Below are 22912 nucleotides of genomic sequence, written 5' to 3'. Positions count from 1 at the left end.
TACAGCCAGCGATTAAACTTCCACAGCTGACCCCTCACCAGGGGAACACAAATAAAATTACACCACAGAACATACAGTCTTGCCTAGGTAAAGTACCGGCTAAACGGGAACAAATACCATTCTGGTTGGCACAGAAAATAACCCAAATAGAGGCGGTGTTTCCTGACACCACCCCGCTAGAAAAACACAGGATTCTGACTATCTGTCTTCCAATGGGAATCGCACCACACATTGAGGACTGTGACACTTGGGGTACAGTCTTTGTTTCCATCTACACAAAAACGCACGGTGTTCCATCCATTTCGGTGATACCAGTTGTGCTAAAACAAATTCAAGACGAATATGGTCCAGAACCTGCTTTAACTCTTGGTATGAAATTACTAAAAGACTTCAAGCAGGTCTCGGCTATACTATTAGCCAACATAAAAGGTGAAGCAGCAAACGTGGCGATCCGCCAGAGGTTAAAAGAGACAGATATAGCAGACCAACCAGCTGAAATTGCCAGAATCATAGAAAAATCCTATGAGGAACTAGGTAGAGACAGTTTAGGTGGAATACCAGTAAAACCGCAACTGACAGAAAGTCCAGAAAAAAATATTTTTTAATAATAATTCCCCAAAAAAGAACTGGGATGGAAACAAACAATCCAATCCTAAAGAAAAGAAATTCCAGTCCCGAGGGAGGTCTCCTAGGCGAAGAGAAAAATCTCCGAACCAAAGACACAGGTCACCCCAGAGTGACCCCTCTGGGAAAAGATATAACCTTAGAAATGGGGATAATATTAAAAAACCTGATAGATATCAAGATATTGATACACGTCCCTCTCAATCTTTTCAGAATTCCTCGCAGAAATCGGAAAGAAGAGGACGATCAGAACAGAGAGAAGAGCACGCCAAGTCCAAAGACAAGGAACCTGCTCAGCTAAAAAAGAAATTACAATTTCCAAAAAAGAAGGTAGCCAGTATCAAGGTAGTTAACAATGCCGAGAATACTGAGGACACAACTGAAAAACGGGGAATGGGCTCAGACAATGCTAGACAGCGCAGCAGAAGTGAGCATAGCTCGCAAAGTCCTTATGAATCATCTGGAGACAGTGGACACGAATGAATATCTTCAAGTGGAAACTGCAGACACCAGGGTTAGCAAACCTCACAAGATATACGAGATAACATTACGTATAGAAGGAGATAAGACTAGAAAAATAAGGGGACTATTTTGGGATAATCTCTCCAAGGGCTATGATATCCTTCTAGCTGTAAAAGACTGGCCACCAGAGTTTGTCAGGGGGTGTCCTCATGGCGAAGAAATAATTATGCCTGCCTTCTCAAATCAAATTCCAATTCATAAAAAATACACACTTGCCAGAAAGTGGGCAGTAGCTCTAGCTCCTGCTTTATATAAAAATCATGTAGGATGGGATGAGGACTCCCCTCCTCACAAAATCCAGTTAAAATCACAACCTACTGCACAAAGGCAGTACCCAATTAAGCAAGAAGCTAAAAAACAGGTAAATGAAATACTAGATCAGCTAGAATACCAGGGGGTGATTGAAACTTGCACCTCACAAATGAACAACCCTTTGTTTCCGGTCTCCAAACCAGACAATTCATATCGTCTAGTTTTGGATTACCGACACCTTAACACATGCTGCAAAACTTTTGCAGTGCAAAACTCACACAGTGCTGCACTAATGAATAACATAATGCGCAAAAAATACAAAACAACCTTAGACATCTCTAATGGATTCTTTTGTCAAAACATAGCACCAGAGAGCAGATATTTAACTGCATTCTCAGTAAATGGCACTCAAAAACAATTCTGTCGGTTAGCCCAGGGGTACAAGAACAGCCCGGGGGTATTCTCAGCGAGAGTAACAGAATTACTACAACTATATGATGATGAAGCATTATCTTATGTCGATGACATTTACTTAACAGATGATGACTTGGAGACTCACTTGAAAAGAGTGAACACCATAATACTTGGGTTCGCAGCAGAGGGTTACAAATTCAACTTTAAAAAATCCAGAAATGCCCATCTGACAGTCCTGTTCTTAGGATATGAATTATCAAGTGAAGGCAAAAGCCTGGCTGACAATTTCCTAGAGAAATGTGCCGTACTCCAAGCACCTAGAACACTAAAAAACCTACAGTCAATTCTAGGCTTCCTAAATTTCGGAAGAACATACATTGCAAATTACGCAGAAAGGGTCAAACCCCTTTATGATCTAATTAAACCAGATTTTAAAAGATCCAATTGGACTCAAATACACACAGAAATTTTGAGATCCCTACAAACAGACATGCTAATTAAAACAAAATTAGAAACACGTGATAACACACGCAATCTTGTGATTCGAGTCATCCCAGGGAGATGCGGATTCACATACCTGACCTCTAATGAGGGAGAAAAGGTACCAGTTGCATTCAAATCACACTTGTACACAGAAGCTGAACAAAAATTCAGCAACAAAGAAAAGATTGTTCATGCAGTTCAAACCGCAATAGCTACAGAAAAAGACATAGCTGACGGTAGACATATCACAGTCAGAACAGCTGAATCAGCCTTTGAGGCATTAACAACACCGTGTAATTTACCAACAACAACATTGGATCCAGAATGGTTACAATGGGTGAATTCAATCACAACGGACAAAGTATACTACTACTTTGATCCAGAACTAGAAGAAATGGAAGATCTAGAATATGAAAAAACATACCCTCTGCCAGCCGACATTCTGCCCTTACGAAATTACGCCTGTGTAATCTATACAGACAGACATGCTCAACCCTCCGTTTGGGGAGAACAAGCATACAACCCCACATGTAGTGTAGTTCCTATCATCCCAATAGGCTCTGCGCATTGGAATAATACCTACAGCAGTAAAGGCCTAGGCCAGACCCTAGATATCCTCAAAGACATCACCCAGGGATAATAACAACCTACAGTGTGGGCAAATTATGCCTTCAATGGCTACAAACTTCCACACTGGCAGAAATTAAGCAACACCTAACTTTACTTACTGATGGTGCTGACTTGCGTGATTTCACTTTGGGACCATGCAAACAGCGTCAAAAGCGTTTCATAGCAGCCTCTGTATATGCAGCATACAATGAGGCCTGGAAGGTTACTCAAATTGAAACAGCAGAGAGAATACGGGAAATTGACCGTATTAATTTGGAAAAATCACTTTCTGTAGTGGACAATGGGTTAATGACTCTGTCCTCCAGAATTTTTTCTTTGGACAGCATTGTGTCTTCAGCAATCGACATATTATCGCAAGACTTACTATTATTACAACACGGTCAGTCTCAATTGCGTTCTATTGTACAGCTTGGCTGGACGTTACAAAATCTGCGTTCAGGCTATGTGCCTTGGCGTTTAATCAACACAACGTCACTATTCCAAATCTTTAACCTTACTGATAGACAAATCGGTATGGCACAAAAGGGTGCTGATTATACAATCTTGAGCATTGAAAAACTAGAAAGATTACCAATGACAATGTCAGAACGACCTGTCAGTGAATGGATAATACATGGGATAATAAATATTCCAATCTCAACCTTCAGGTTTCAATACTGCCAAAAATATATACAGGCTGGCATGTACGAGAAATTGGGAAAGGGGTACCTTAAAACAACATGGAACCTGCCCTATTCACATGCATGTGTCAGTAAAAAAGGACAAAGTGTTTCTAAGTGGCAACAATTGTGCGATGTCACTAAGTGGCACACTTCTGTGTAACGGAATTAGTTTGCATGGAGCCTGTGAAGGGAATTCATACAACCTTTCATGTCACCAGCAAGGCGCACCTGCAACAGAAATAGAACCATTCTTTCAAAGACTCTATAATGGGAGTTACATTCTTATTGTAGACCGCAGATGTTGTAGTCTTATGCCCGGGACTCCTTATCTAGTAACTACGACTGCGAAGGTCAAGTGCTGTGGATGCTCATTGTTCCCCAGCTCCTTCCCAGACAGGGAGGCAAGGGCATGGCCCGATTTGAAAATTACTTCTATTCGAATAGATACTTTAAGCAGAATGAAAACAGTCCTTCTTCAGACGCCTACCAGGCTCTCGTCATCAAAAGAAACGTATGATCTACAAGTCGCAAGGACGACTGCAGAGATACATACATTATTATCAACTAATTCCCCCGTACATTTCGCGGAAATCCTGAATGAAATCTTAAATATTTCTGATACCAATGGGGTCTCAAAGGTATTTAAGACAGTATTTTCGATGGCATTAACACCATTCAAAGCCATACTGGGTATTTTTCCAGATTTCGTCCATTCGATTTTTGGCGGACTTCCCCTGATCCTGGGACTAATTGCAGGAATCCTATTCTTAGTCCTAATTTTTCGTTATGGCAACCCATGTCACAGACAAAACTCTTGCGACAAGGGAAGAAACAATCCTAGCCATTGGATACCGGGACCGGATATCAAAAATCCTGGGACTCTCCCGGCTTAGAGACCTGAACATGACTTGGTTTCTATCATTTCGACCAATGTGGCAAAGATGTGTTTTACCTGTATTGAGGTGTCTGCTATGCGGAGAAGAATGCGTGTTAGACACCTGTCTGACGCTACAATCGGATGCGCCGATGGATGCAGAAACATTGTTGAGCCCGATCAAGGTTCATGCTTTGTGCTGCCCTCAAAGGCTACCAATCCTGATGACGGCATTCGTGGAAGCTTCACCACTACGATTGATGGGTAGTGAAGTTCAAGATGAAAGCAGCATCGAACAGGTACGACCTTCTGTCAGTAATACAAATCAGAATGTCAATGGAGACAATCATGCGCATGAATGCATGATTACACCTATTTCCGAGTTAGTGGAACTTTCCCAGGAAGCTGTTGACAGTTTTTTCGAAATCCTAAATGATATGATGTTCTCTCCCGAACAGAAATAGAGGCTTTTGAGCAAGCTCGCACATGGCGTTCCCTGAATTCGGCCTTCAACTTTAAATAATAAAGTCACATGAACAATTTTCGCTCCAGTTCACGGACAGCAGTTTTTCCAGCAGCCCCAAATATTTTTGCATATTTTTCGGGACACTATCTTCTGCTTAAAGTAAGAACTATTCTTAGAGAACTAAGGTTTCTAAATTTTAGATAGCTTATAGACATTAGCTGCCCGCTGGCATGTTCATAAATATTTTATTCTGTGATGGAATGGTCTCGAAACTTTTTTCTGTATTTAAGAAACCATTTCATGTGTGATTCTCATATACCAAACAAGCAATAATGTATACAAATGCGATTACTTTGGCATTATTCTACAGCTTGAGTGCATACAAAATATATGTCTGCAATTTTTCAGTATATTTGAAAATTTCAGAATGCATTTATGTATTTTGGGGTGGTAAGGTATACACACTACTCTATAGTATGTTGTACTATGTTATACTATGCCTAGATTAGTAAATATGTCCATAGTTAGCGTGGAGTGGGTGTCATGTATTCCTATAGGTCCTGAATCGATCCCCCTATTCCTGACCCTATTCTAGTTAAACAAACCAACAAGTTAACTAGCAGTCAGCCCATGAGGCAGAAAACCCCCATGATGCAGATACCGTTATCTGACGCAGTCACACTACGGCACAGGAACGTGTTATCTGATTAGGTCATAACGCTTGCGATCTAATTAGACAAGCGATATTCCTCCAGTCCCTGATAAGGCATACGGAGTTCTCATAACAAATCAAACCTATGACAACCTGGGCAAAACCCTGCGGCCATTGTTTTGATTTCACCGAGAACTTTAGTAAAAGAATGTGCTAACGAGCAAGTCGTATGACATCTTTATTGACGTATCTATGTCCATCCTTACGTCAATCTCGGCACCTTAAAGGTATAAATATTACCGATCTTGCCCTATGCAAACACACGCGTGGTGACGAGACGGAGCAGCCATACTTGCCGAAGCCAAGAGCAGAGCAGACCCCGCTGGCAGCAGCCCCGCCTTCCTGACGCGCTGAGAGACGCTCTGCTTTCTCCTGCCGAGAAATCCAGCACCGGCGTTTCTGGGTAGCCCTCGCAGGCAGCCTGGAATATCGAGACCAGAGAGAGAGATACCATTCCTCATTCATCCTAACTTCCAGGTACAGAACTGAATAACCCCTCACAGAGAATTCTTTAGTTATTCACTTGGCAAAAACAAACTTAACTTAAACTGTAACTTTCTATTCCCGCCCACGTATTAGACTTAGGTCAGGTACACGGGGTAGGCGTATCTAGAAACACCAGTTGAGTACGTTTAGTCAAATGTATATGTGTATGTAATATATTTTAATCATTTTAAAACATCTTATGGCTTAGAAACCATATCAATGTTTTTACAGTATTATTTTATACTATTGCTTTTAATGTATGCACTTTACTTAGCTATAAGTATTGCAATAATATCGATCCATTTCTCTTGTATGAGAAAAGAGACTGATCAATAAATAACACCTTTTTATTGAACACGCCCGTCTCTTCCTTTTCTCTACATTCTGATGAGACTAAGAATGCACGTACTGACTGAGTAAAATAAATTGCCTTTTGTTCACACGACTCTCGAGATTTACTCTTGATTAGGGGAGAGCAAAGTTGTCATGTTCTATGGTTGTCAGAAACTAAATCCCTTCTTGTCTAATCAGGGGAGTTAATTCTTTCCTGAACATTCGAGAAAGTTTCTAGTGAACTCTGAGCTAAGCTGGCAAACCCAAAACTTTAAGTCTAGTATTGACAGTAGTAGACCTAGTTAACGTCTGGCCTAGGCCTTTACTGCTGTAGGTATTATTCCAATGCGCAGAGCCTATTGGGATGATAGGAACTACACTACAGGTGTGTCTACTTCCCAGACAGGACTTAGTGTATTGGGCTTGGGCTTGGGTTAGGGCACTTTCCAGCTCCTCCAGACTGCACTGAAGGGAACATTTTGTGCCCTCCTTTCATCGGTTTGAGTCAGTTCAGGAACCCTTGGTTCACACTATGGTGTGAAGGACAGTTGAGTATCCTGCCCTCTGTACAGCTCCTCTTCTGGGAGGGATCCCTGAGTCGTTCCAACCCTTTCCTTGGGTATTTAAGGGCCCCGGTGGGTGGGTTCTCAGATTTGTCATGGAACAAGACTCACCTCTGAAACCAAGTCACTCTTTGAGTGTCTAGACACTTGGACTTCGCTGGACTTCGCCTGGAACTAAGACTGCATCAAGGAAGACTCCTGCTGCTAATGGTCTCTCTGTTCTGCAAGTATTCTGCCTCGTCTGTGCTTTTCTTAGGATCTCCAGGGAACTGTGGGCATCAAGGACATCCAAAGTAATCTCCCTTGGAGGGAAGGAGTCACTCCCCTGTATCTGCAGGCACCACATCGAAGCTGACCGGTCTGCTGCTCCTATCGTCCAATGGACTCCCCGAGGCTCAGCTACCGCAGGTGGTGGATCTGTAACTCCCCAGAGGCCTGGCTTGTCTTCCCTGCAATTTGGAGGGCAGTATCCCTTGTCAGAGCCGCTGGGTCCCAAAGTTTCCAAACTTTCTTTTGGTACCCAAATAGCTACAAAAGTACACTTTTAAGGCCCTGGGACCTCATAGTAGGACACATAGACACTCTCATGGTGTCATCCACTGGCTTACGCCAAAGAGCAGCCCAGACCCAGTTGACAATGTTAAGCTGGGTACTTCTAGGAAACGGCCACTGGCAGCTTGCTGTGTCCCTGTAGCCTCACAGGAGATCATCCAGCTGATCCCTTGAGTTCCTTCTTTGCCCTTGGCTCAAGGGAGAGGAGGTCCTGTCCTTCAGGGCTTCCCTCAGATCACAGACAGCTGGTCCAGTCCTCTTCTGTTCTCCCTCAAAGTATTTTAAGGATGGTGCCTGGGGATGCAGCATTTATGCTATTGGATGGGGTGACTCCTGGGCACCCCGTAACCAATACAGTAAAGTTCTTATGGGCAACAGAGGGGCAGCTAGATATTGTTGCTGCTACCTGCATCCAGAGTACTATCCTTGTTATGCCTAGTCACAGGGATCATGAAGGCAGCGACGGAAAAGTTATTATGGCTGTAGTAGCCTAGTAACCCTGTTAATTTTCTGTAGTTTATATTCTGTCTCTGGATCTAAGCACTGCAGTAAATTAAGGAACTAGTAAGTGGGTGTCCAACATTTCAACCCTGTGGAGTCTTGTTACTGGTGTGAAAGGGTGCGTCATGTCAATTCTACTATCTCTGCACACACGTTTGGTTAAATTGATGGCTATTGTGTTGGTGTCAACGTTGAACATTGTTGCTTCCTCACTGCTCACAACTTACTGATGCGAGGCTCAGCGAAAAAGCTGTTGTTAGATCACAAGAACTCCCCTCGCTTGTGAGTTCACAAACAAGCTGCTATTAACAGAACACAAGTACTCCTACCTGCTCCTCACTTGTGTAGTACACAGCCAAGAGGCTATTACCAGCACACAAGGACTCCTCGCTGCTCTTCCCTTGTGTAACACCTAGCCAAGAGGCCGTTACCAGAACACAAGATCCACACACAAGGCAGGATGTGAGTTTAGTTTTCGGACAGAAGAGCCTGGGACTGTAGCAGCTGAAAGCCACTGGAGGTTCCTAAGAGTAGAGAGGCCGTAACAAAGCACTCACAACTGGTAATCCAGCGAGGAGCTAAAGTATGTAACAGCGGAAGGCATCAAAGCAGATATTTGGGGATTCCAGCATAAAGAACATTTTAGACATTATCATAGACCTGAGGAGTTGAAATTATGAAGCTAAACTGTGAGGTAAAAAGAAACCAGCATTTGCAATGCAATATGTCTGCAGTTACGCGAGTTTAAGCTATTGGCATTGTAAATAACAATGCCTTTTATTTAGGTTTTTAAAAATAAAATAAAAATAAAAGACATTGTTATTTGCTATGTCAATAGCTTAAACTCGCGTAAATGTGAGATCTATTGCATTGCAAATGTTAGTACTCCCAGCACTCGGTGGAAGAAAAGACTGCTAAAAATATCTGAATTGCAATGTTTTTCATGCCTGCTTTCTGATTATTTCACAACTTTGCAGTGCCTTTGCGCAGCGCAAGGAGGCCTTTTTGTGCAACCTACACAACGTGATGGAAATTTGTGCATTATTTGTCTCCCAAATGAGTGTGTTCGTATCACAGAGTTATAATGGATGCTTCCAAAATGAGCTGGGAGTGGACACCTCGTGCCTCGGTGTCGCGGCACACTAGGCCTCGAGAAACAGCGGCAGGACCGCACAAGAACATAATGTACGAACAGACACTGAGATTATATATTGGGAACAGACCCAGCCCGCTCCAGCCGGAGAAATACAGAGCTTAGCGCTCTGTGAACCGCAGCACCTACACCCCTCACGAGAGACTCTCGGCGCCTAAAGCACCTCTGTCTGCTTTGAAAACGAGAAGGAGCGCTGAGGGCCTGAGATCAGATGCTGCAGCAGCTCGGCCGCGCCCGGGTCTTCAGTAAAACGAAACGGGAATAAAAGAGGGGTCAAAGTAGTGGGGTGGACTGAGGGGAACCAGAGGGAAGAGATAGAAATAGTCGAGAGCAGACACAGCAATAACTGAGAGAGGAGAGGAGAGAAAGGCAAAGGGTCGGAAGCAAGAGAAAGTTACATGAAGTGAGAAGCAGAAATAAACAGCCCAGAGGCAAGAGAGACGATGAAAGAACATGCGTGTAGGCTAAAGGCTGCAGATATTTAATACGCTTTACAAGCGTTCGCCATTGCGGGTAGACAGGGGGCCATCTGTTTTCACTCAGCCGTGTTTATATTTGCATCGCGCTTTCACTTTAAGTGAAAGCACGATGCAAAAATAAACACGCGGCTGAGTGAAAACAGATGGCCCCGACAAAGATAAGAAAATGCTTCGCTACAGCCGCAGAGCAGACGAGCCAGTCCGGATGAGCTGGACACAAAGGTGAAAGGGCGGCAACCAAAAAAGCTAATATCCAATGGCAGGCCACCGTTTAGCATAAACGGTGACGCCAGCCAGTGGAAATGAGGGGCGGGGCTTCACGTCCCCTTCTGAAATCTGGTCTCTTATAGTATCTCTCGCCGAGCAAGCAGCAATTTGCACTGCAACGCCAGGCGAGACCTAAAAAGACTGACGCAGTCAAGAACAACAAAGCGTCAGTATAAATCCACACTTTTTACTCGACTAGCAAAAGACTGCCATTCTATAACAACTGCGATTTATTTCGAAACAAGGTTGCATAAAGTCCTAGAAACAATAATATTCATCCATTCAAATTCAATGCCAAAACTAGATTTAATTAGGCATTTCTTCTCTAAAATCAATATAGTTCATCTTGCCCAAGCATTAAACTGCGATTCAGTCTGATCAATGACATTACATAGAGTTTGTGGCATGTGGGATCAGGGAAGACATTCCAGCGTTGAGTGGTCCAGCTCCCAGCCCGCTGTCCGATTCGCCGGGTATTTAGGATTATCAAATAAACATCACAGACCTCATTCCATGTTGACCAAAACTGCCCAAAAAAATTGATTGTATGGATCTTTTCAGCAGTCAAGAAAATAAGTCCTCCAACATTTACAAAAAAATGCAATTTTGCAGCAAAGTAACAGTTGAGAGGACACCGCAGAGCATGTAAATCTGTAGGAAGGCATCAAGCCATGAAAGGTTTGCTATAGATATAACTTTTGTGTCTGTAATTTGAAAAAAGCCTCCATTACCAGGATCCCTCCGTCTGCCTACGAAGAAACATAATAAACCTAAGTATAATGTTCCAAAAGCTAAATCAGAGAGAAACTATCTCAAGCTGTCAGCAGGTACTCCCGGAAGCATGTGCTTTAAGGAACAATTGCCCTCAGTGACCCGAAGGTGACGTGCTGCATCATCGGGCTATGCTCCTCGTCGGGCTGGCACTGCAAATGCCCGGCGAGCCCTTCAAGATGGTACTTTACTGGAGATCTTTTTCAAAATGCCTGATGAGCACAGCTGGATAGAGAGTGGTATGTCCAGGAGGTGAGAAAATTGGCAAATGTGTGAGGCTAAAATCAACTATGGACCACATGTATCAATGTATTTAATGGGATCTCACCGGTCAATGTCAAGGTCAACATGCTTCATCCTAAACCCTACGGAAGCGAGGACAGGAGTGGGTGCAAGTCGCACGCACCTCCGATTCAGCAAGTCGCTCTCTGGTGTGGTATCCTCGTTATCTTAATGGTCACTTTACCCTGACTTTGAGGAGGGTTACCTCCTATGGAGCTCGCTGTAAGCCAGTGCTCCCCAGTAATGGTACGATGTCAATGGGCACCTTATCACCTATGCATTGTATGTGTGGGAGTTTAAGATGATACTGAGCTCCTCACTCTTCGGAGAAAATTAGGTCACATTTATTTGACTTTGGTCCTGACGAAATACCAACAGATCGCTCCTCGACTATATAAGGCATGAAACATGTTGACCTTGTTTGTAGACTCTAGCAGGTATATGACCAGCACTCTATTGCAAACAAAGATAGGGACCATTACTTCCTGATCCCTCTGTTACATTTGTTTTCATCGCCACATTGACCAGTGAGTTCACATGAAATACATTGATACATACGGCCCATAGTTGATTTTAGCCTCACACATTTGCCAAGTTTCTCACCTCCTGGACATACCATTGTCTGTCCAACTGTGCTCAGCAGGCATTTGGTAAAGTACCGTCTTGAAGGGCTCGCCAGGCATTGCAGTGCCGGCCCGGCGAGGAGCATAGCCCGATGATGAAGAATGTCCCCTTCGGGTGACTGAGGGCAATTGTTCTTTAAAGCACATGCCACCAGGAGTACCTGCTGTCAGCTTGAGATAGTTTCTCTCTGACTTAGCTGGTGGAACAGTATACTTAGGTTTATTTTGACACATATGAGGTGAGTGTTTACTGGATTGCTAATCTCCTTGTCCTCTTACGTGATATGGGTATGAAGAAACACAGCCTCATAGCACATCTTGGAAGAAGCCAGGCATGCCTGTCTGTCGAGCACACAATTCCCCAGGATACACAGCATGAAGGATACGTTTGTGTACGTATGGGGCTGGATTTGTTGAAGAGCAGAGTAGTGAGCACAAGTTCATGTTTTGAGTTTAATGCTTGTACATTTTCCATTGTTGTACTCACACTTACCTGGTTCTACCTTACACTTTGTTGCAGTATTAAAAAGTTGCGCTGGTGGGCCCAGTCCTTCCTCGAAGGGGTCCCGCGGATCCTCGTGGGCTTCAAGTGGGATGAGCGCACCGTGGTGAAATGTAAGATGTTTGACGTCACATCGCGTGGCCTGACTCAGGTTCGTAAAACCCTTTTAGAATCTACCAGAGTGGGATGAGGATGGAGTGGCATGATAATTAGATAAATGGTCTGAATCAGGTTCTGCAGTTAGGTGAGATCTGGAAATTACCAATAAGATGCACTCTAGGAATGTGATGCTGCTTTGTATAGTGAGAGACTTAGGAGGTGACACAATAACATATGTTTCAGTTATATAGTTCACACCATAAAATAGATTTTCTGTAGGTCCTTTAATGGCATGTGTTCCTGGCATCTAATTTCTTGGTGATTATTCTGCCTCACGAGGAGAAAGGCTAAGTTGGCCCTGTTGGGATTTGAACCTCTGACCTACATTGTAGACACAGTTGTGCATCCAGCGCTCAGCCTCAGAGCTCTGCCCTCACTGTCTCCACAGCAACGTTGCCCCATAGCTGGTTTCACTCCTCTCTACCATTCTGCACAGCAGCCAGGGAAAGCTCTCTGTGGTGTGGTCAGAATTAGTTTGAAGGCCACAGAGTGGACAAGGGCTATTGGGCTCTAATTGTATCCACTGAGGCCTGTCCTGATGCCTTACCTACCAGAAGACCGATAAAGGGTTATCAAGTACATATTTTTAACACTTGATCACAGGATAGTAAAGTAGAGAAATCCTAGGAGCTGGTGTGGGGTTAGATACTAACTTTGACCTGCTACCGGGAGGCGGCGATGCTGCACTACTGGACACATTAATCTCGAGAGTGTATAGGGGTATATTTAACTTGCCCCAAAATGCCTCGGCCAACACAAGTACGCCTGGAATTTAGGATAATCAAACAATCATTCACCACTCAGGGTGCCTACATCAAAAGCTGCTAAAGGACTAAAACTACAATTGGCTACTCCATCAACAGTTTGTAATAGCCACGTCCTACAACTCTGGCTAGGATATATCTGGACTCAGCCTTACAAATCTTCGGTTTTCTTTCATTTTGGGATCTAAACTTATCTTATAAAATGTTAAAAGGACTGGTTAACAGCTCAATCAAGAAATTCTTAGTTGTTGCAGACAAGGTGACACTTTTAAAAAGATCACAAGCCTGGATGCTGATACAGAATTACAAGATCTTAAAACCACTGTCCTACTTTGAATCTGGTTACTTAAGCTTTGGTTACCTATCTTTGCTTCAGCATAACCTCTCATGGCAACAGACCAGTGAACTGACCTCCTGTCGTTTATGTAAGATGTGCAAAGAGGACTTATTCCATCTGGTATGAACACGCCCAGCCTGCCCTGCTGCAGGAGAGAAGAGTACTCCTGAAAGTATTTATTCTACCTGGTATTTGCTCCTGCAGGCAAGAAATCCTTGCATGTTTTAATCCAACAGACACTATTTTAAATGCTCACTTTATAACCTTTGTACCAAGGGTTGAGCACAATAATATAACTGTACAGTTGGAAGAATGACCCAGGTTCGCAAATTTTTTATTCTGTTAACATACAGCTTTATGAAAACCTATTTTATTGTATGCAATGATTTTAACTAATTATGCATAACAAACAAGTAATACCAAACAATAAAACTTGTAATAAATCAATGTCTAACCAGTGCCTTGATGTATAAAAAGACAAGTACGTTATTCTACCTCAACAAGATACTGCACACACAATAACACAGATTAGGGTATCTAAGCAGCTCTTTCTGAGCAATCATAAGTCTAGGGCTGACAATAGAGCAATAGTGGATAGGCAGGTCCTGCTCACAGCTATTTATGCCTTAACTTCAAGCTGTCCTGGTGCATCTAGAATAGAATAGAAGTATCCCACTTGGGGTTAGTTCACTCTCTTTAAAGCCCTCCTGTTGCAGGAAATCCTGCTGTCTCTCTGAGGTGGGTCAAACCTCACTTCATATGTTCCCATTTCAGTGTCACTCGTTTTCTTTTGGCAGTGGCAGCTCTCTTCGAGACATGCCCTCATCCTAATCAGCAGCCAGCACTACCTGCATCTGCACAGACCACTCTGAAGCAAATGACGCAGCGTGCGCTCGGAGTAAGAGGCAACACTTTGCCGTGATGGTTAGATGATACTGACTGTGGGACTCCATTACCTCCTCATCCCTCTTACCCATCACATTCCTTACTTCAATGAGCATTGGCTTCTTCCATTAAACTAGTCATCAAGTTTTAGATAGTTTCCTTTCTACTTCCTGTACTCTTCTAAAACGAAACCTTACCCATCTCATTTCCTGCTGATTTCTTCTGTGAAGATGTAGTCACCAGGAACAGGTAAGGAATGCTCCCACTTTTGATCTAATGAGGGCCTGATAAGCCACCTCAATTACTTAAGACCACATTGTAAGCGGATCCAGTAGGTGGGCTGCTGTAAACATGCAGCTAGAAAAACAAATCAGCAGACGGGTGCTGCATGGCACCAAAGCAGATTCCAGGAGCTGCACTGGAATTGGACGCAGTTGCCTGGCAACTTGTGAAACGGGAAATAACGTGTTCTTCTCTTTTAGAGGAGCTCTCGGATTGGTGTCTGGCTTGTGTATCGCATTGTTAGTATCACGCAGTTGGCCCACCTATTTTGGGGAGGATGCATGGGTATTGCGCACTATGTTGCTAGAGCCCGGTTAATTGCTTCTAGCGCCAGGATACCATTTTGGTGACAGTGCGCCCGATAAATATTTAAATAAATAAAATACCAGAAACAGGAAGTTTTGGAGCATGAGCCTAGCATTAAGAGGAGCATTTGGATTGGTTTTCTGGTTCTAACACCAGTAACGACATATGGTGGCCCCATAGGGAGTCGAGCTACTTTGGTGGAACAGTCCTCAGTTCAAGGGTGATGTCCGGGTCTGGGTGCAAGAGCGTCATCCAGTTGGAGGGAACTAAAACAAACTCAGTTAGCTCTTCTCAACTTCTCCTATTGTGTTGCACTTCAAGAGGTTCGAGTCACGATAGACAAAAGGATTGTCATGAGCTACATCAAACATCTGGAGAGCTTCACGGTTGACTCTGAATCAATTAACTCCATTGCCCCTGGGCTGAACAAAATATATTTTAACTAAAGGCTGTTTATCTTCCAGAAAGGAATCAATCAATATCAATCAATCAATCAATCATGCCATTTGTATAGCGCACTACTCACCCGGGAGGGTCTCAAGGCGCTTGGGGGGAGGGGTATGCTACTGCTCGAACAGCCAGGTTTCGAGTTGTTTCCTGAAGGCGAGATGGTCCTGGGTCAGCCGAAGGTGGATGGGGAGGGAGTTCCAAGTCTTGGCAGCCAGGTAAGAGAAGGATCTTCCTCCGGCGGTGGCTCTTCGGATGCGTGGTACGGCTGCGAGGGCGAGGCTGGTGGACCGTAGCTGGCGGGTGGGCGTGTAGAAGGTCAGGCGGTCGTTGAGGTACTTGGGGCCCAGGTCGTCGAGAGACTTGTGGGTGAGGAGCCGGAACGTGATCCTCTTGTCGACGGGGAGCTAGTGCAGGTTCCTCAGGTGGCTGGAGATGTGGCTGCGTCGGGGGACATCCAGGATGAGTCGGGCGGAGGCGTTCTGGATGCGCTGGAGTCTTTTCTGTAGCTTGGCTGTGGTTCCGGCGTAGAGGGCGTTTCCGTAGTCCAGTCGGCTGGTGACGAGTGCCTGGGTGACAGTCTTCCTGGTCTCGGTCGGGATCCAGCGGAAGATCTTGCGAAGCATACGCAGGGTGTTGAAGCACGATGAGGAGACGGCGTTGACTTGTCTGGTCATCGAGAGGGAGGGGTCCAGGATGAAGCCCAGGTTGCGTGCGTGGTCGGTTGGCTTGGGTGCGGTGCCCAGGGCTGGGGGCCACCAGGAGTCGTCCCAGGCGGAGGGCGAAGATCCCAGGATGAGGACTTCCGTCTTGTCCGAGTTCAGTTTCAGGCAGCTGTCCTTCATCCACTCGGCGACGTCTTTCATCCCTTCGTGTAGGCAGGTTCTGGCGGTGTCGGGGTCTCTGGTGAGGGAGAGGATCAGCTGGGTGTCGTCGGCGTAAGAGATGATGTTGAGGTTGTGCTGGCGTGCGATGGCTGCAAGAGGTTTCATGTAGATGTTGAAGAGGGTGGGGCTGAGTGAAGATCCTTGCGGGACGCCACAGATGACTTCGGTGGCCTCGGAGCGAAACGGGGGGAGGCGGAAAGGAAGAACGCTGCAGTATATTATCTTAGCAGAATTTTCCCTCTCATGTGAGCTTGGTCATTGGTGAAGCAGGTATTTCTGCAGTTGATACAAAATGCTCTCCTACCCAGGTTCTACACAATGTTGGCCTCTCAGAGAGGTTGGAGGGTAGATGCAATGACCTTCACAAGGCCAGAGTGACTTCTATATGCCTTTCCCCCACTCCCCTGACACATAGTGTATTACTGAAGCTGAAGGAGTACAGGGCGAGGCTTCTTTTGATAGTCCCTTGCTGGAGTCGATGGCCATCGTTTCCATCTCTGCAACTGGTGGGCAGTGGCATAACGTAACTTGAAGGGGCCCCCCTGCAAAGATTTTTTAAGAGAGCCCCATGCTCTGGTCCTAGACAGGTCCTTCGTCAGTCGCCCATGCACAGTGCCAGAGTAGGCCCCCTCGAGCTCGCCCCCTGCACCGTAGTGGAGAATCCTGTTGGAACTATACCCACTAGAGACACCCAGCTGCCCTTTCCAGTTCTACAGAGGCTTCAGTTAGGGACATGGTTGTTGAAAGGCTAAGTCCAAAGTCCAAGGGTTGTTTGCCAGAAGGGGCTGTATTGAGAGAACAGTCCAGACGACCCTTTACTTTAAAATAATATTCTCTGCACTAGCAGTCCTTTGACAGGTGGTATGTTAGGAGACTGTTGTCAGGCTTGTTAATGACGCCTATTAATATTCTGGAGTTCCATAAAGAGATTTTTGATGTGGGTCTAACTATCTCAACTTGAAAGCCCTTACTGCGCAATGCACAGAAGTAACCAGACTTTGAGAGCCTGGCTTCTTTGGACCTTGATTGTTAAGATGTTTACTCCTTAAGCGACCAGTCTTCCTTAGTACTATTATATGCCTTGGATTTACCTTTGGTGTTACCTGCTTTACAGGTTTCTCCCTTTGATCCTGTAGATCACATGGGACTGAAGTGTCTTACCTTCTTACAAGGCAGATTTTTGTGGCCATTTCCTCAAGGCAAATGGTTAGAAAATTAGGGGCTTTGTTAGCTTCAGAACCTTGTCTGAGGTTTCTGCCTGTCATGGTAATTCTTTGTCCCTATCCTCAGTTTGTTCCAAGGTTGTGGCTTCTTTTCACTGTTCTGAGGTTCTAGTTTTGCCTTTTTTTTTTGTCCTTCCCCCAAGTTCAGACGAGGAAGCTGCACACTTCATCCCCAAGCACTTTAAAAAAATCTTTACAGATTTGTTTTTACGTGGCAGTAAATCAGCAGTTTTTGGTGCTTCGGTGTTGAACCTAGTAGAAAATTATTGATAAGGTTCATCACGAATGTATGGTGTTACAATCTAAATAAATAAACATTTGCATTAAATTATGGTTTTGTTAATGAAGCCGATTGCATGCTTGTAAATCAACTCATTGAAGTAAGGACAATGATGGGGAAGAAGGACAAAGAGGTAATGCGTGGTCACCTACCCGTACTGTTCATTGCACCAAGTTCTATTCGTCCCCATTACAGACCAATTTTCCATCCCTACCATCCATCCCATTGGTTCTCTGCTTCAGATTATTTTGAAATTACAGAAAGTAAGTTGGGCGAGGTTGCCTTTTATAAAAAGAGCATAGAAAGTAGAAAGGAGGTCACCTTGAAGGGATGGGAAACATTGTGATCTTAAGCTTGGTGACTAGTCTGGTTGTCAACTTGTTACTGTATGGGGTCATGGAAGCCCAATGGGGAACTAGGTATGAGTGCCTGCCAACCGCACACCAAGTCTCTCTGCTGTAGTGGTCCACAAAAGATAGGTACAAGAAGGCACAACTGCAGCCCCTTCCAGTATGGCTGTGCCACAGTTCATTGAGATCTCTCGGACCACAAGAACTGGAGTAATGTGGTCCCCGGAGTCAAGAAAACATCCGCCTGACATCTCCTTTGTCTAATTTTCCACTTGTGGTATTGAAGCCTAGAGGTAAGCCACAGCCTGAAGAGATCTTGGTGGCACAACAGTGGGAACAGAAACTGCAGCAAGGTTATAACATTTTGGGAGCATAGCTCCATCCTCTGCGTGTCTCTTGATCGTTGCTCTCTTCAGCCCATCGTGCACAACTCTTTATTCCTTGAAGCAAATGTCGGGTGGATTCCTTCACTAGGCAGCTTCTCACTCTGGGGAACCTCCCAATTCCACCTTCACCTCAATGATGGCACCTCACTTCAAGTCCACTCTTAAGCAGCTCTTCATGCGTGATTGTTGTCAGACTTCAGGTCCATTCCTGACTTGAAAAAGGAATGGCTGCCAAAGATCTCAGGGATGTTCTCCACTTTTTATAGCCTGGACATAAGCCAACTAGAGAAATGCCTGGAATATGTATCTAGGGAACCTACCCAACCTCTGTCCCCAGCTCGCAGACTAAAAGGTAGGTTCTAGAGCTTTGCTGTTCTTTGGGAACCCTCTTAGCCATTTTGGTTCTAGCATTTTGGGTCTAGCATGAACAAGGATGTAGGGTTCTGAATGGAGGTACAAAACAAATGCACAAAAGAAAATAGTTACTTCCTGGCCCTCCACTGCACATTAGTGTCTCCTCCACACCTCTGTAGAGGAGGTGGGGCAGGAAGGGTTTAGGGTCATCTTGCACATTAGAAGACCAGTGAATCTGCACCCATCCTTGAGTGGAGCCTGTACCACTTCAAAGAGACCTTTGAAATGGGGTGTGGAGGGGGAGGTGCGGGGGGCTCCTTCATAGTCACATCCTGCCTAGTATACTCCGCTCCGACCTCCATCATGCTGACCACTTGTACACAGGGACTCAAAATGGATTGCTCCCTCCATACAGTCAAACACCCTCATACTACCACACATATGCAGAGTACGCATACACTGGCCATCTAAATCCTAGACAGATGTAGCGACTGTCTCAGCAGACTAATTAATGCGACATTTCACTTAAGGTAACAGGAAAAAGGCCTGTCCTTCCAGTATAAATAAACTGCCTGCACTTACAGCATTTTCCAACCCCCCCCACTGACAGTGACAATGGAGTGATGCACTTTAGGTGACCCTCCAGACCACAAAGCCTCACTGTAGTTCTCAAGCCACCTGCAGCAAACAAGCTAAACGGTCATGCCTACTACAATAAAAAATCAAAACTTACAGAGACTTACTGCAGAAGGCACTTCAGGCCAGGGATGCACGCCACAGTAAGCCACGCAAGGGACATTTCCGTCCCAACAACTGCGGAACCCCACTCATTCAACACTTTCAAAATGTTATCCTTTTTCTATCCACTGGTAGCTTCTTAAGAGGCATGACATGCAAACAGATGCTTTTTCATCGAAATTGGAATGATTGAGGGACTAAAGATTAAGTGTCGTAAGGGTTTCCCAAAGTGCCGGTGGATTTTCACTTGTCCTTCCGTTGAACCAAATTGTGCAAGAGTGTGATCTGGACAGGATCTCTGATGGTACATGCAGTAATCAACACTACCGATGAGTCACAAAAACACAGGGTGCACCCTGCATAGCAATCAGTGAGCTCCAGCTCCCGGTGTGGACCTTCCTAGGATCCATTGCCCTGCCAGCCCCATCCCCTGTTGTGGACCATCCTAGGATCCATGGTCCTAGCCAGCCCCTTCTCCCGCTGTGGACCATCCTAGGATCCATAGCAATGAGTGATCTCCATCTCCCACAATGGACCATCCTAGGATCCATGGCCCTAGCCAGACCCATCGCCTGCCATGGACCATCCTAGGATCCATGGTCCTAGCCAGTCCCACCTCCTGCCGTGGACCATCCCAGGATCCCTGGCCCTAGCCCGTCCCATCTCCCGCTGTGGACCTTCCTAGGATCCATGGCCCTAGACAGTCCCATCTCCTGCCATGGACATTCCTAGGATCCCTGGCCCTAGCCAGCCCCATCTCCTGCTGAGGACCATCCTTGGATCCCTGGCCCTAGCCAACCCCATCTCCCGCTGTGGACCATCCTAGGATCCATGAGCCTAGCCAACCCCATCTCCCGCTGTGGACCATCCTAGGATCCATGAGCCTAGCCAGCCCCATCTCCCGCTGTGGACCATCCTAGGATCCATGTCCCTTGCCAGCACCATCTTCCGCTGTGGACCATCCTAGGATCCATGGCCCTAGTCAGCCCCATCTCCTGCCGTGGACCATCCTAGGATCCCTGTCCCTGCCAGCCCCATCTCCCGCTGTGGACCATCCTAGGATCCATGTCCCTTGCCAGCACCATCTTCCGCTGTGGACCATCCTAGGATCCATGGCCCTAGTCGGCCCCATCTCCTGCCGTGGACCATCTAAGTATCCATGACCCCAGCCAGTCCCATCTCCATCTGTGGCCCATCCTAGGATTCATGGTCCTAGCCAGCCCCATCTCCCGCTCTGGACCATCCTAGGATCCATATCAATGAGTGAGTCACATCTCCCGCTGTGGACCATCCTAGGATCCATATCAATGAGTGAGTCCTATCTCCCGCTTTGGACCATCCTAGGATCCATGGCCCTAGCCAGTCCCATCACCTGCCGTGGACCATCCTAAGAACCATGAGACCTGCCAGCCCCATCTCCTGCCGCGGACCATACTAGGATCCATGACCCTAGCCAGTCCCATCACCTGCTGTGGACCATCCTTGGATCCATAGCAATGAGTGAGCCCCATCTCCTGCCGTGGACCATCCTAGGATCCCTGTCCCTGCCAGCCCCATCTCCCGCTGTGGCCCATCCTAGGATCCATGTCCCTTGCCAGCACCATCTTCCGCTGTGGACCATCCTAGGATCCATGGCCCTAGTCAGCCCCATCTCCTGCCGTGGACCATCTAAGTATCCATGACCCCAGCCAGTCCCATCTCCATCTGTGGCCCATCCTAGGATTCATGGTCCTAGCCAGCCCCATCTCCCGCTCTGGACCATCCTAGGATCCATATCAATGAGTGAGTCCCATCTCCCGCTGTGGACCATCCTAGGATCCATATCAATGAGTGAGTCCTATCTCCCGCTTTGGACCATCCTAGGATCCATGGCCCTAGCCAGTCCCATCACCTGCCGTGGACCATCCTAAGAACCATGAGACCTGCCAGCCCCATCTCCTGCCGCGGACCATACTAGGATCCATGACCCTAGCCAGTCCCATCACCTGCTGTGGACCATCCTTGGATCCATAGCAGTGAGTGAGCCCCATCTCCTGCTGTGGACCATCCTAGGATCCATGAGCCCTGACATCAGTCCATGGGCCTGGGTGGTTCTTCCTTGTACTCAAGCACACCCCAGGCCTTCAAAAGAGTTTTTTGCACCCCAAAGTGGTTGCGAGAGAAAACTCCCTCAGGCATTCACTGCGATGTGCCTTTCCTTGGTGCTGGTCTGCCATGACAATGACAACTTCGATTCATTCAACACTTCCTCAGGTTTGGCCTGTTGTGTCGTTAAAGTGCCTGCCAGAAGTGCTCTGAATATACATTTCTGTAGATTTGCTCCTCTCAAGGATATTTTGCATAAAGTATTTACTGCAATATTCTTTTTCTTTTTCAGAGTACACCTACATGTGCGGTAAGTCTGTGTGTTTTCTATTAACATTTGAAGCTGTGACATTGCATATCTTCTGGTTGCCCTTTCTCTTACAACTTGCTTGATTGTTGATAAATGCAATGACTGGTAGTTAGTAACCGTGATGCCCTCAGTGCTTGGTTTACTCGCTGGCTAAGGTGCAATCAGAAAGTTGCACTCTCATCCCACAGGCAGCCCACGCTGTCATAAAGAAGCATAAAAACTCAAGGTAATACGCATTGTCCATGACCTTTACTGAGCAAGTTCTCAACATCAGCAAACGTATTACTGTTTAATTTTGCACATATTTGTGTGTTCTAAACCCCTCTCCTCCGAGCATTAATTATTTCAGTGAGGGTAGGGAATCAATGCAGTGGGCACGGAAAAACAGGGGTTGATTGCCTGAATATGTTATGTGGATGCCCTTAGGAAGAGGCTAACGTGGGAAGCGAGGAATACAGCGTTAATGGGAAAGAAAGACTCTCTGAGAATGCTATGCGATAAAGTAGCAACTGTCTTGCAGGCTTCAGGTCCACACAAAGACCTGCCCTAGGTGATGGGGACCACAGCACAAGTCATGAAAGAGGCATTTGTGTGCTTTTTGTATCTAAAAATGAATATATTTGGTAGACCTTTTTGTAAACTGAGACCACCACAGAAATGTCCAAGCACTGATCGTCGCCTTGTTGCCCCCATAGGAAACTCGTGACTTCTGGAAGCCGGCAGTGTGCTTTAACTTCCTCGAAGCGTTCCTGTCCTTCGTCGAGGAGGTGGTGACCGAAGACAACTACGCGTAAGTAACGTTTGCACTTGTCACCCACCTGTGTCTATGGAAAATGTACAGCCCGTCCAGCAACATTAGAGAACTGGTTCAGCTTGACTTTTAATGCAAGCTCCCAGTGACCCACATTTTGTGCTGTCTCCTACACTTCTTTTTGTTTCAGTGAATAAAAATGTGCCTTTCCTACTAG

At 45.7% G+C, this 22912-nt stretch overlaps 1 protein-coding gene across 4 annotated transcripts in view; it reads left to right on the top strand.

Annotated features, from left to right (window-relative positions):
- The window catches only part of LOC144756332 (decapping and exoribonuclease protein-like), a 123329-nt gene that overhangs the window by 58368 nt on the left and 42049 nt on the right, over positions 1-22912 (top strand). For all 4 annotated transcript variants that reach the window (XM_078646050.1, XM_078646051.1, XM_078646049.1 and 1 more), the window contains exons 5-7: positions 12170-12302; positions 21927-21944; positions 22640-22734. In XM_078646050.1, the coding sequence (XP_078502176.1) occupies positions 12170-12302; positions 21927-21944; positions 22640-22734 (246 nt within the window). The remainder of the gene's footprint in view (positions 1-12169; positions 12303-21926; positions 21945-22639; positions 22735-22912) is intronic.

This window comes from Lissotriton helveticus, chromosome 5_1 (assembly GCF_964261635.1).
Source record: "Lissotriton helveticus chromosome 5_1, aLisHel1.1, whole genome shotgun sequence".
Taxonomy (NCBI): domain Eukaryota; kingdom Metazoa; phylum Chordata; class Amphibia; order Caudata; family Salamandridae; genus Lissotriton; species Lissotriton helveticus.
Note: the sequence above shows the minus strand (reverse complement) of the source record. Positions and strands in the feature narration are given on the sequence as shown.